This window comes from Nematostella vectensis, chromosome 8 (genome assembly GCF_932526225.1).
Source record: "Nematostella vectensis chromosome 8, jaNemVect1.1, whole genome shotgun sequence".
In the NCBI taxonomy this organism is placed as follows: Eukaryota; Metazoa; Cnidaria; class Anthozoa; order Actiniaria; family Edwardsiidae; genus Nematostella; species Nematostella vectensis.
The window spans coordinates 6,299,190-6,313,223 of NC_064041.1; the positions used below are offsets into that span (position 1 = coordinate 6,299,190).

Genomic DNA, 14,034 nt, shown 5'->3' on the forward strand with positions numbered 1-14,034 from the left:
AATATCAAAAAGGAAGTCACCAACGTCTATTCAATAATAATTCAGAACATCTAAGTTATTTAAACAGTGTGTTGTCTCCCCCACCACCCCCATTCCTCCTCCTTCCTTACCAACCTCACAGACACTGTGTCTAAATGAATAAATACCACATAGGAAGTCAGCAATGTACACATACAGTAAGTTGACTTAACCCACAACCCTCCCTCCCTCTCTAACACCAATAATACCGTATCTAGGTGAATGAATACTATTAAGGGAGTTCTACAATGTCTACAAAGGAGACAAGGCAGGAGGATTTAGGGCTGTCTCAGGGGTTTAACCAGAGCATGGTACACTAGACACCCTGTTACCAAACCCCCCAAATGCACTGTATAATCTCCAATTGCCAACACCCATTATCAAATACAATAGCCACCCCTATGTCTATATACAGTACTGGTACAATTCAGAACCCAGTATAACAACAAAACAAAACAAACATGTAAATAAATTTCTTTTGGAAAGGGTTTCACATACTTCGCAAACAAGTCAAACAGACTCTTTATAATAAATATCATTTGGACTCCTGCATGAAAAAAGGTCCAATTGTTTCAGTACACTAAATTACTGCACAGCATGCCGGCAGCCATGGCCAAAGATGTACTTAGATATTTTCCTCAACATAAAGGTTGCTTTTCCCACCTGGCTGCTGCTGCGGCATTAGTGGTTGTGCCTGGCCTGGTCCAGACAGGAATCCCTGGAGAGGCAGTCTCTGAGGCGGCCCTTGACTGTTGAAGGAGGGAGAAGGTCCAGGATTGGGTGGAGGTGCTTGATTGGCAGAATTTGGCGGTGGCCCTTGATTGACATGAGGGGGTGGACCCATATTATTCGGCACGGGCTGGGGTGCAGGTGGTGTTGATGCAACTGGTGGGCCTACACCTGATTCTGCCTGGGAATCAAAGCGAAATCATGTCTTTATATGTCAATCATGTCTTTATACTATGTCAATCATGTCTTTATACTATGTCAATCATGTCTTTATACTATGTCAATCATGTCTTTATACTATGTCAATCATGTCTTTATATGACAATCATGTCTTTATATGTCAATCATGTCTTTATATGTCAATCATGTCTTTATATGTCAATCATGTCTTTATATATGTCAATCATGTCTTTATATGTCAATCATGTCTTTATATGTCAATCACGTCTTTATATGTCAATCATGTCTTTATATGTCAATCATGTCTTTATATGTCAATCATGTCTTTATATAACAATCATGTCTTTATATGTCAATCACGTCTTTATATGTCAATCATGTCTTTATATGTCAATCATGTCTTTATATGTCAATCACGTCTTTATATAACAATCATGTCTTTATATGTCAATCATGTCTTTATATGTCGATCATGTCTTTATATGTCAATCATGTCTTTAAATGCCAATCATACTCAGGGGTTTCAATTAGGCCTGGCCAGCTTTTCAGAGCGCTGGCTACATTTTTAACATGTTTATTGGAACTAATTACTTCCACCCCCTGCTTATCAATTTTCAACGCCTACTCTGAACCCCCTGGTACTGCATCTTAACGTGTCAATCATATATCCATTTTTTTAATTATCTTGTTTCTATGTACATGTCAATCATGTTTTTACAAGTCAATCAAATCTTTACGGTACATGTCAATGTTTAAATTCCTGCTCAAACTTTCATCAATTCCATATCTGAGTTTACCTAATTAACTCAATCCCATAAGGAAAACCACATGAAGCCCAAACTCTCTATTTGTATGTACTGTATTAATACAGTAACCAATGTATGAAAAACGAGTAGAGTGTGACAAGAGTAGTGAAAAAATAAAAATGCTTACAAAACAAAACAAGCCCCTGTTATAAAGTAAAATTTTCAATTCCACTTAAAAAGCTGTGTAAATTCCTACAAATATTGCCACCAGCTTGGTAATTAAAGCTTTATAGATCCCAATGTTGTCCTAATATATAGATTTTTACTGAGAATTATAGAATGTTTCTGAGTAGAACACAGGTCTTACCAGCACTTCATCAGGGACGGAGTCAGCAGGGATGAAGCCGGCACCAATCAGAAAACCAACAAAATCTTTTGCAGCATTGGCTTCTGCTTCTTTTTTATTGGTAGCCGTCCCAAACCCAACATAGTCGAACCCAGTTACCTGGACCTGATAGAAACAGTGAACAGTCAACATGGTTACTGTATAATAATAATAAGTTTAATTCAACCTTTCACAGTATTGTATACTGAATTACAGGTGAGTCAGAAGTACACTAGCAAAGCAATACAATTACATCAAATGCAATCAGCAAAATTTGTTGGTCTTTGATATGAGGTAGACTTAAACCTAAGGTTTACCCTGAATTGTGTGATGCGCGATGCCATAAATGATCGGAAAAAGAGGATTCTCTGGCTTAATTCCTTTTTAATGTAAACCTTAATAAATTATAATACACCTACAGCAAAGCTGGTACAGTATGTATTTGACTCTGCTAACTTTCGTCTTTAATAAGACTTCTTAGCAGAGGTGTAGTATCAAAGCCTTTGTCAATGGCCCATAAAGCAGAACCCTGGTTTGCAGAGGTTTAGAAAATGTTCTTTTTCATTTTTCTTTTATTCAATACAAATTTATAAATCCAATTAACCTACAACTTTGAATAGCAGTCAGTTCCTTAAGTAGTAAACGAAACAAAACCAACAGATGATGGATACAATAAAAATTCTTTCTAATTGCAATGTTCTTGTGCAGCCTCACATCACTCATGCATGTGAACAACTTCAACATACAAAGCTGATCAGCCCATCTGTGCACACATCCCAAACAAGCCTGCTCCGTAAAGCTGTGACAAAAATAAATATAATTTCCCAACTCATGAGCCCCTGGAATCATATGTCAGCCATTGAGTATCCCCCTCTCCTTGTTCTTTGAGTATAGAAATGTGACAGTTCACAGGAAAACCAAACTCGCGAGTTTGCCGTTTGGCAGAATATAAACAGAAAACTCGCGATAGCGAAAAGGAAAGTTCATGTTTGCATAACAGAAAGCACCCAAACAAAAAAACGGAAAGTTTGTGACTTCCTCTACAGGACTGTGTGCTTCAAATTGCGTCGATCGAGGCTTCTTGTTAACCATGAACTTCACCACAAACGCACAAAAGCCAAAACTTTTGAACAGCGGGGAGCGATTATTCGACAAAGATTAAAAATAAACATAGGATACATTTTTGAGGGAAGGGATGACTATTAGGTTTTTTTTGCAAATCTGTAAAAGCTAAGACTATTTTAATGCTCAAAAACAGCGGGGAGCCATTATCTACAAAGGTTTGTAATAAACACGAGCTAAAAATTTGAAGGAAAGAGTGTCAATCTCTTCATCGGGTTTATTTTTTACCAATGTGCGAGAGCTGCTACCAACGAAGGAAAGTCAATCTCAACCGAGCTGATATCTTAAGCGTAACCGAGACATGGCTCTCTAATGATATTCCCGACTCGGCTGTCTCATTGCAAGATTACATTCTGTTCCGGAAAGACCGTCCCAATCGCAGAGGCGGAGGGCTTGCCCTCTACATACGGAGTGATATCAAGTGTAAGCGACTTTATAATGTTGAACTTGGGAACGACTCTATTCCTGAGACCCTGTGGGTGATCGCAAGACCTACCCGACTCCCTAGCTCTGTGTCCTGTGTGCTGTTCGGCACTTTTTACCATCCACCTGACGCGAACAGCAATGATAACGAGGCTCTTTATCAGCACATCCAAGAGACTATAGACCAATGCTTATCCCAACACCCTGAGTGTTTGATATCCATATCTGGCGATTTCAATCCATCTTCTACCAATTTCTCGGCCTCTAAACTGAAACGATTGTGCGGTCTGACGCAAACTGTGAAAGTACTAACCCGGGACACTGGTACACTGGATTGGGTGTTGACAAATAGACCACACCTCCTGTCGAGATCGGCCCAGCTGCCGAAAATTGGTACCAGTGACCACTATGCTGTCCTGGTAGAGCAGATGCTAGAAAATTCTCCAAAACTGCGCAAACAGTCATCTACTAGACACGACACCAGGCCAAGTAGACTGAGAGAGTTTGGCCAGTGGATCACTACTCACGACTGGTCAAACCTGTTTGGCGCTCACACCTGTCAAGCCAAGTTTGACGTCTTCTATAATACAATTAGGGACGCACTCGATAGATTCTGCCCGTCTAGAGTTGTCTGTTCACATCCTTCAGACAAACCGTGGATGAATAATAAAATCAAGTCCTGGATTGCTAAGAGACAGAAAATGCTTGCTAAATTCGGCAGCGACTCTGTCATCTTCAAATTCTGGCACGGTAGAGTCGCCAGTGCCATTCGCACGTGTAAGCGCTCCTTTTATCAGTCGAAGGTGAAAAAGCTTAAGGACACCAATACGCGAAGATGGTGGAGGGAAGTTAAAAACCTAACAGGACAGTCAATGAGCCAAGGGGAATGGTATAGTCAGTTAATAGACGACTCCTCCATCGCCAGCGTAGATAATCTGTGTAAGCAAGATCAACGAGTTCTTCGTCCAGCTAACGTCTGAGTTTAGACCTCTGTTACCCTAGGACGTCACAGCCATTGTTGTTCCTGATGTCCCGGATAATTTCCTGGTATCATCGTATGAGACTTATAAGTCTTTGCGAGAGATTCTCACCAAAAAGCACCTGGACTGGATGGGATCCCAGCCCTTATTCTGAAAATGTTTGCATTCGAACTGTCACCTATAGTAGCTGAGTTATACAACACATCACTAAAGGAAGGTCACCTCCCGGGTCTGTTGAAGTCGGCCAACGTGCGCCCCCTGCCTAAACTGAGCCCTTTTAAGAGCATCGAAACCGACATACGGCCGATCTCACTCACATGTCATCTTGCCAAAGCAATGGAAGGCTTCACTCTATTCAGATCACTTCCAGGTATCGTGCAACACCTAGAGACGAAGCAATTTGCGGTGGCTGGGAAATCGTGCCAACACGTTATTGTGTACCTCCTGCACTTGACAATAGAGGCTTTAGACCGAGGCGGCGTATGGGTGCGGTGGTTCTTTGCTGACTTTAAGAAAGGATTTGGCCTAATAGACCACCACATCCTGTTAAATAAGCTTTGTAGCCTAGATATCCACCCCTGTTTACTTAGGTGGATTGCTTCCTTTTTAGAAGGTAGAACCCAGGTAGTAAGCATAGCATCCTCAACATCACCACCACTCAACCTCAATGGAGGAATACCACAGGGAACATGTCTAGGTCCTATTCTATTCGCAGTTATGGTCAATGACCTTCTCCGCTGCTGGCTTCCACACGCGAAGTTCGTCGACGACCTTACAGATATTGAAATTATTCCCAGAAAAGCGCCATCCACCTTACCATTTATAGTATCGCAGGTCCAGTCGTTCGCAACTAGCAATAATATGTGTCTGAATCCTACAAAATGCAAAGTAATGGCTGTTGATTTTTTGCATTATAATAGTTTTCAATGTCCTCCTATTGCGACCGGTGGCACCATTTTAGAAGAAGTCAAGTCCTTTAAATTTCTCGGGGTCTTCATTACTCACGACTTGACGTGGGAGGTACATTGTAACTCTATATTGAAAAAAGAAAACCGGCACCTGTATGCTATAAGGCAGCTAAAGCGCTGTGGCGTGTCTACTGATAACATTATTGTGGTTTATCGCTCCCTTGTGCGATCCACGCTCGAGTACGCAAGTGTCGTTTTCGCAGACCTGCCACGCTACCTTTCTGATTCATTGGAGAGAGTCCAGAAATGCACCCTGGCCATTATCTATCCGGGCTTGGATTACAAGGAGGCTCTAACTAGGGTAAACCTAGCCACCCTTGAAGATCGTCGGACTGATGCCTGCTGCAGGTTTATCTCTTGTTTGACGCCACAAAACCCAGTGTACCGGCTTGTGCAAGACCGCATTGAGGCTACTACCCATAGCTACCAGTTAAGAACGCGCACTGGCAATCACATCAAACCTTTTGCGACCAATAGATTTGGCAACTTTGTCACAAACAAACACGCGCTGGCCTTGGCTATCTGACTGCCCATAGTACCTTTATATTTATTATATTGTATCAATTAATCATTACTTATTATATTTGATATTGGAATCCTGTAATTTAGCTTTTAAGGCTACGAGAGGACTAATAAACGAGTATTATTATTATCCTTAGTCAGTGATAAATGTGATTAGTTACGTATGGTTTTGTGATGTTTTGAAGGAATGAGTGCAAAATTTGTGCTGTCAAATAAAATCACTAATCTTAGCTGGGCTACTGGACCCATACAGGAATGACTAAGAAATCCATAGTCTATGTACTTCAGGGATAAATGCTGTGTTAATTACATAGGGTTTTGTGATGTATTGAAGGAATTAGTGCGCAATTTGAACTGGTGTATGTTGGTTGAAGTTTTCTTGTTAAACTATGCCAAAACCTTACCATGAAAACAGTGTCAAATAAAATCACTAGTCTTAGCTGTGCTACTGGATTCACACAGGAATGACAAAGAAATCCTTAGTCTTTGTACTTAAGGGATAAATTAGATATTACATGTAGTTACGTAGGGATTTGTGATGTATTGGAGTAATAAGTGCGAAAGTTGTGCTCGAACTTCACAATCAACAATAACCTTTATCAATGCTTGGCCAAATTGTACAACATCGTTCGACATTGTAAACTCGCACTCGCATTATGGAAAGCTTACTCTTGCTGAACAGAAAGTTTATAACATGTCATACCTACTTTTGTAAAGTGGAAACACTAGTTCCATACTTAATTGGATGGGAAAAAGCGCATTTACTATGACTAGTCATAGGATTTTGATGCTTTGATCAAAAGCCTACTACAAATCTTGAGTTGCCTGTCAGTCAAATGCAACTAGTAGGGGCATTACATGGCTCAACTTTAAGCTCTTTTGAGTCGTATACTAAAAATTGTGTCATGTAAATAGGCTTTAACACTTTCTACCGTCAAAAACCTTCTATTCTATATAACTTAATATGGAGGATACAATGTCTGAACCTGATAGAAACACAAAGTCTTCTTTCAACAAATGTGAAAAAAGTGGTCTTAATAATGTTTTGTAAGACTAAATTAGACTTTTGATTATAAGCAATACTGAAATAAATGGGGTAGTAGAAACTTTGTATTCTATTGCTGTGATGTGACAATACTGCTGGGTCTTGGAAAAGACGGATATGTAAAATCAAGGGGAAATAATTTTAGAAAAAAGCAGTACTTGGATATATAAGGATATACTTACCTGGAAGCTGAATTTTCCGCTAGCAGCCGGTCTTTCTGAATAGATGGGCTGTGTTTTGCGTTTTCCGCAGAAAGCATACAAAAAGTTTTTCACCATGCCCGCCATCTTGGATCCAGCATCAGTATGAAAGCGAGGCACATGCACAGGGTACCCGAGAGAAACACACAGGGACATCAGTAACAACCGCTCTCGTTTGAAGAGGCGCTGGAAGATTGAATTGATGTAGTATTTTTTTTTTTTTTACTATCTCAATAACTAAAGAAACAATCAGCTATAGTTGAATAAAAGAGCCTGGAACTCATGAGCAAGTACCGTAGAACCTCAATTACAACTGAGACGGGACTGAGAATTATATGTGTTGCTTTTCTGAAGGTCGAGACACTAGACACTAATGCGATAGTTATATGTTTATTTTGATCCTGAAATATTTTCGACAATTATAAGGAAATTACCAGTAGGCACGTGCCTGCGCCCCCTATATTTTCTTAATTTTTCTGTATTGTGCCTCTTCAATATTTTTAGGCCTGCTACGGCATTGGCCGAAGCTCACTCAGTTTTTAAGGTCGGTCATCATGAGCACAGAGGCATCAAGTGATCGTATGATCTTTAAAGACTGTTTGAAAAAGGATAAATCTAGAGCTTGTATGTTCTTCGCACATTTTTGGTAATTTTGGGCTCAATAAGAAACCCTCTAATGAACAGTCAGCCTCTATTGAGCGGTCAATTGGCCAAGTTAGGGTGACCGAGGTTCGACAAAAAAAGCCACAATAAAGGCGGTACTTTATGTATTGTGTGTAGAAACCTAGTCAGTAACGGGATTCTTCCTTCTTGGTGTTCTACATCAAAGTAACTACTGTAAAGACTGATGGACGACACTCTCTAACGGGAAATACTTAGAAGTATATACCGCTAAGTGATAAACAGTTTTAGTTTTATTTTTCGTCTTCCCACATTTTAAAATAAAATCGCCTGATACTCGAGATACGTAAGCGGGCGTATTGCAATGTCTTGTTAATTTTTGCTTCCACCCTTATACACAAGATCGCGGGAAAATGGCGGGACATTTTCGCAAAGATGTTTTCTATTTATTCTCAAAACAAGCTGTTTTAATTTGGTTTAGAACCTGTAATTGCATTTACATATAGATTGAAATATAAAATCTTTATTTACTTTTTACAGAAATGAAAAAGGACTCGACACTTCAATTTGACAAATTTCTTTAATAAAAAACATAATATGGTAGTGCTTAGGATTATATGACTTGGAAGTGTAAAAAATGTTACTTAGTGGGGGAGTTGTAGGCTGGTTAGATTAGGGGCACGGAAGACTGCGGTAAGGAAATCCCTGAAAGAGAAAGAAAAGAACTATTGACCACCCGTACGAGCACCGCAAGGAGTGATCCAGGAATTCTTGAAGGGAGGGGCCAAATCTGTCACTGGTACGCTACCGTGTGATATAGCTACTGTAAAAATACAATATTCTACATGCACTGTCCTACTCATCATTTTTTCGGTCCTTTTATGATTAAACTGATTTCACGGTCATCTCCGCAGGTGTTGTATGATATTATGTTTGTTTAATTTTGTGCAATTTGATAAAAAGAATAGACTGTGGTTCCGTAAAGCTTTAAAGTAGAGTTTGCTAGAGTTAGAGTTTGGTTGCTGCGATCAAACCTCTTGGAATGAACGAGTCCGCTACTTTTGAGCCTAGTCTTGCCCTTCCGTCGAGGGTATGGCGTATCGCCTGGTACACCGCCTTCATTATGGAAGCCATCTTGATCGTCACCGCAAACCTTCTCACCATACTAACATTAACAGCCAACGCAAATCTCAGAAAACGCTCTGTTTACTTTGTTGTCAACCTTGCCATCAGCGATTTCCTCGCAGGGGCTATTCTGATGCCAATGTTTGCAGAGACTTTGAGAGACGGACTTGCATACAATGACTTCATTCCAAAACACATACGTGCTGTTGAGGTTAAAACAATTTCAGGTGTTCTCAAAGTTGAATTCACTGGGGAGAAGTTCTATTTAGGGATGATGGCTGTATTCTTTATGTATGCAAACGTTCTATCCTTCGTGTTTATCTCTGTCGAGAGAATGTACGCTACTGTCTGGCCTTTACGACATCGAAATACCAGACACCGAACGTACATGGTGTTCATTGGAGTAACGTGGTGTGCCGGTGCTGTTTTCGCACTGATGTCTTATGTTCATTTAATGATTACATTCCGCATAATAATTGTTTCTGGCTTTGTGGCATTTATAGTTATGACTGCTTGCTACGCGACGATTTTTATCAAAGTTAAAAGACAGAACGCTCTTCACAACCAATCCGAGCTCCAGAGAACAGTCCAGAAGCAACGAGAGCTCGCCAAGACGTTGCTCCTAGTAACGGTAATGTCACTGGTGACGTGGTCACCTCTGATTGGCGTAGGGGTTTTATCGGCGACGTCGACCATCAACCCCAGCGGTTTTCTTACAAGAATGGCAGTGTACTGGATTTGCGGTCTCAACTCGCTTTGCAATCCTGTGGTATATTTTTTCAGGGTAAAGGAATATCGCAGAGCTTTCAAACGCCTTGTGTGCAAGTACGCAAGGAACAGGAGCGTCCAGCCGATTGCTCTCAATGTAGTTTGCGATGTGTCTCTTCCTGCAATAACATTAGGAACCAGACAGGAACCTTAAGGCGTGGTATGTTTACAGAAAAATCCCCCTAACGACTGCGTCGTACTGAGAACATATTAGCAGAATAGATCAGATGAATGGTTTAAATTTTGTATAGAGTTACAAGGGCTTTGCAAGGTATAATGTTAGCCAAAATAAACAGCCGAAAATGTTTGATGGGATCTTTTTCATGCCTTTATTGTATGCACAAGTAGGACGGGCAAAGAGGGTGCACGAGCACCAGCTCCATCGCCTTCTTTTCTCTAAAGCCGCATTGTCACCAGTTTACTTCCGGAGGTCCGACGGAAACCTCAACCGTTAAAAGACAAAAGAATCTATTAAAATCCAAGAAATTAAACAGGCCATCCGCCCTAAATTATCAATCACATCCTCAAAGAAACTTCCAATAAACACAATGCTTTCAATATTTTGAAATATTTTTCGCGTCTTCCGTTAAAAATCATCAGAGATTGTTACGTAATCGACCCGAAGTAAACTGGTAACAATGCGGCTTTAATGAATCGCCAAATCTTCGACCTCTTGTAAATGATTTTCTATGCCCCCTCCTCATACCGTGCACCTCCTCCCCCTCTCCCTCGGAAATTCTTGTCTACCTATCTTGTTTAAATGGCGTTTGTTGTGAGGTATGCCAAGGCGTATTAGCATGCAGATAGCTACGAATACGCCTTGATACTGTGTATGTGGAAGAGCATATACCATCTTGTGAGAGAATTAGAGAAATATTTATTTCTTGCATTTCTCATTTTTTCCTAACGAAGGGTAGGGAATGGGGACGAGGTTACTTTATCATTCCGTGAAAAAACACCAACATCCAAGAAGACCTATAGAAGAATATTCAACACGTTCAGACCATGCTGCATTGCTGAGAAATGTTTGTAAATCATGACATTGTGTGAGTGAGTCTGATATTCAACTTAATTCTGGGAGCATAGATAAAAGAAAGTAATAAAAGAAGACACTTCGTTTAAAATTTCAAATCGCTAATCTTGAATCTTGAAAAAGGCGCCTTTATACGAGTAAGTACGCAGCTGCTTTGTCTCCTATTATCCGTGTTCTACAAAGGAGTTCTTTTGTCTCTATTCTTCTCGTTCTTTGTGTTGAGGTGCGGATATTGTTCATTTGCCCAATCAAATTGCAGCTTGTAAGAGCTGCGTACTGACCCCTTAATACGGCCAAAGAACACGCAAAAAGTAAACATAAACACAACACTAGACTACACACGTCTTTTCAACAAGTTTTTATTTTTCACTAATTGTTTTTCGCCCATGTTTACCGTAAAATCAATAGGGACAAATAAAGAGCTTGGGCTACCTGTGATTTCCCATAGTTTTCCGTGGTATTCGTCACCTTACAATCAAAATGTGGGGGATCCTGCAACATGTTGCAAAACAAAATGTTGCGTATAAAACGAGGCGGAAGACCATGTTACACGGCAATCGTTTTTTCGTGAGGCATATTGCGCGAAAAACGAGGGTGCAAAACGACGCGTGTAACATCATCTTTATCGCTCGTCGCTATTTCCTTTCTTCTTGACTTCGCCGCTCAGACAAACAAAACAGTCAAGCTATTCAGCCAACTTTCTGTGAGTATATTTGCCAATCTTGCTTATACTTAAGTTAGACTTGTTTTCTTCTTCCGAGTTATTCCACATGATCTATTTTCATTCCTATCGAGTTGGCAAATCAGCAACACGCAACCCGCGGGGGAGTAGGACACAATAAAAGGAGCAAATCCTCACTCGCAGTGGTGGGATGGTGGTTACTAAAAATAGCCAGAATCGACATGGCGCGCGGGTAATACCAAAGTGTCCGTCTCTTATCTTATGCTATCTTGGTTTTATACATGTGCTTTTTGTAAAGACTTTCTTTCAAAGAAGTTCTATCTTCCATCGCTATGTTGTGATTTGGTAGTGTAATCGATCTCCCGCCGTGTAATAACCAGTTATTTGGAGGCGAAAGTCGACAGTACACTCAGGGAAAACTGTAGATTCTTTACAAAAACGTAGGAAGAAACCACCGGACAGCCTCTATCTGCTGGTGTGCGTCGGACCTTGTGGTCTGCGTCGACAGTTGATTAATTAATAAAACCTTTAAAAAAAAAAGTCGACAACAACGCAGATTTATGTTTTTTAGAACGATATTTCGGCAGGCCAATACCTGCCTTCTTCAGGTTATAAATGAGTTACAATGGCATGTTATAGCTAAGTAGCTAAGTAACTTCGTACATATACTAGCTATAACATGCCATTGTAACTCATTTATAACCTGAAGAAGCTTGCTTGCGCGGGCAGGGCAGCCGGAAAACCACAGGCTCCCGCGCGATGACCAAAGAAAATCGGTCGCATAGTTATATACCATTTTTCTATACCTATAGGGCTCCGCGCGCGCGTTCTGTCTTTTAACTTTTATAAAAATTGTCGCGTAGCAAGAACTTATGACTATAAAGACCAAAATCCCTGATCCAAGAATTATGCGATATGTACTACGTATATCCACATAAGACATCAGTGCAAAAACAGCACCAACACACCACGTGACTCCAATGAACACCATGTATGTTCGAGCTCTGGTGTTTTGATGTCGTAGAGGCCAGACTGTAGAACATTTGCGCACAATAGGAATACAGCCATCATCCCTAAATAGAATTTCTTGCTGGTGTATTTGAATATTAATTCACCCGACGTTCTCGTAACTTCAACAACTTTGATGTCACTTGGAAGAACGTTGTGTGCAAGTGCTTCTCTCAAAATTTCTGCAAACATTGGCATCAAAATAGCCCCCGCGAGAAAATCGCTGATAGCAAGGTTGACAACAATGTAAACAGAGCGTTTTCTGAGATTTGCGTTGGCTGTGAATGTTATTATGGTGAGAAGGTTTGCGGTGACGATCAAGATGGCTTCCATAATGAAGGCGGTGTACCAGGCAATACGCCATACCCTCGACGGAAGGGCAAGACTAAGCTCAAAAGTCGCAGACTCGTTCATTCTACTGGCTTTTATCGCTGCAGCTGAACTTTAAGTTACAAAGGATTTATCAAAACAGGGACGTTTCAGAACAAACCCGAGTAATGTGACTACTCACAAAAGCTAAACATTGGATTGTGATGTAATGAAACCACATAAACCTTAGTTAAATAAACTCAAAATTAAACCGACCCAACAAAAATGATCTGCAAAACACCTGCGGAAATAACGGGAATTAAGAAAAGATATCGTATGCGAGTTTCTGTGCATCTACTTTTATGCTGCGCGAAATATTTGGCCAACCATCTGGAAATTCATTTTTTCATCCTTGGTGAGCCAGGGATAAGGTTCCCGGTATTGTGATTACAGACCTTTTAGAAGGAATAAAACAAAAAGGAACTCTAATGATAAAACACATTTCGTCAATATAGGGTAAGCTTCTAGATTACTTTTTAGCGATGTCGAGCCTCTAAATAAACAAATATATTTTAATTACAATTCAATATAAGGTTGATGACATTGATGACATTTTTAAAAAATGGCGGTATACTAGTTTCCAAAAAGTATATACGAACAACTGATTAAAGAAAAAGAAGAAAAAAAAAATTGAAAACAAAAGTGTGATATCTTTCCAAGAATGTTTTTGTTTTCTGATGCATATATATTTCATTTTACATAAAGATCAAAACCGTATAATAGACTTTAGCAAAATTTAATAAATAAAAAACTATATTGAGAAACTTGATCCATAATAATTTAAAATCAAAATAAACGCACGTGCGATAATAATAGAAATTAAACACAAGCTATCGCAGAGATAGGCAATTCTGTTTCTTCTATAATGGCTATACAATGGTAGATATTCATTATTCTTTTTGTACAAGAAATAGCATAATGGGTCTAAAACTGTTAGCCACAGTCAGGTGACAATGCGTAAAGCTAAGCAAGTCCAAACACCCGCCCCAGCCACTCGTTAGTTGAGCGCACAATTGTTTGCATTCTCTGTTTTTTAGCATTCTTATTCTACGTCATGCAGGACATGTATGCCTGCCTCTCGTCAGTTGTTCAGCGCACAATTACACGCAA

At 40.0% G+C, this 14,034-nt stretch overlaps 1 protein-coding gene across 1 annotated transcript in view; it reads right to left on the reverse strand.

Annotated features, from left to right (window-relative positions):
- The window catches only part of LOC5507227 (ATP-dependent RNA helicase A), a 41,372-nt gene extending 33,947 nt beyond the window's left edge, over positions 1-7,425 (reverse strand). Inside the window, exons 1-3 of the mRNA XM_032375777.2 lie at positions 7,301-7,425; positions 2,041-2,184; positions 682-928 (exon numbers count right to left, since the gene is read on the reverse strand). Of these exons, the coding sequence (XP_032231668.2) occupies positions 682-928; positions 2,041-2,184; positions 7,301-7,405 (496 nt within the window). The 5' untranslated portion in view covers positions 7,406-7,425. The remainder of the gene's footprint in view (positions 1-681; positions 929-2,040; positions 2,185-7,300) is intronic.
- Between the last annotated feature and the right edge of the window lie 6,609 nt (positions 7,426-14,034).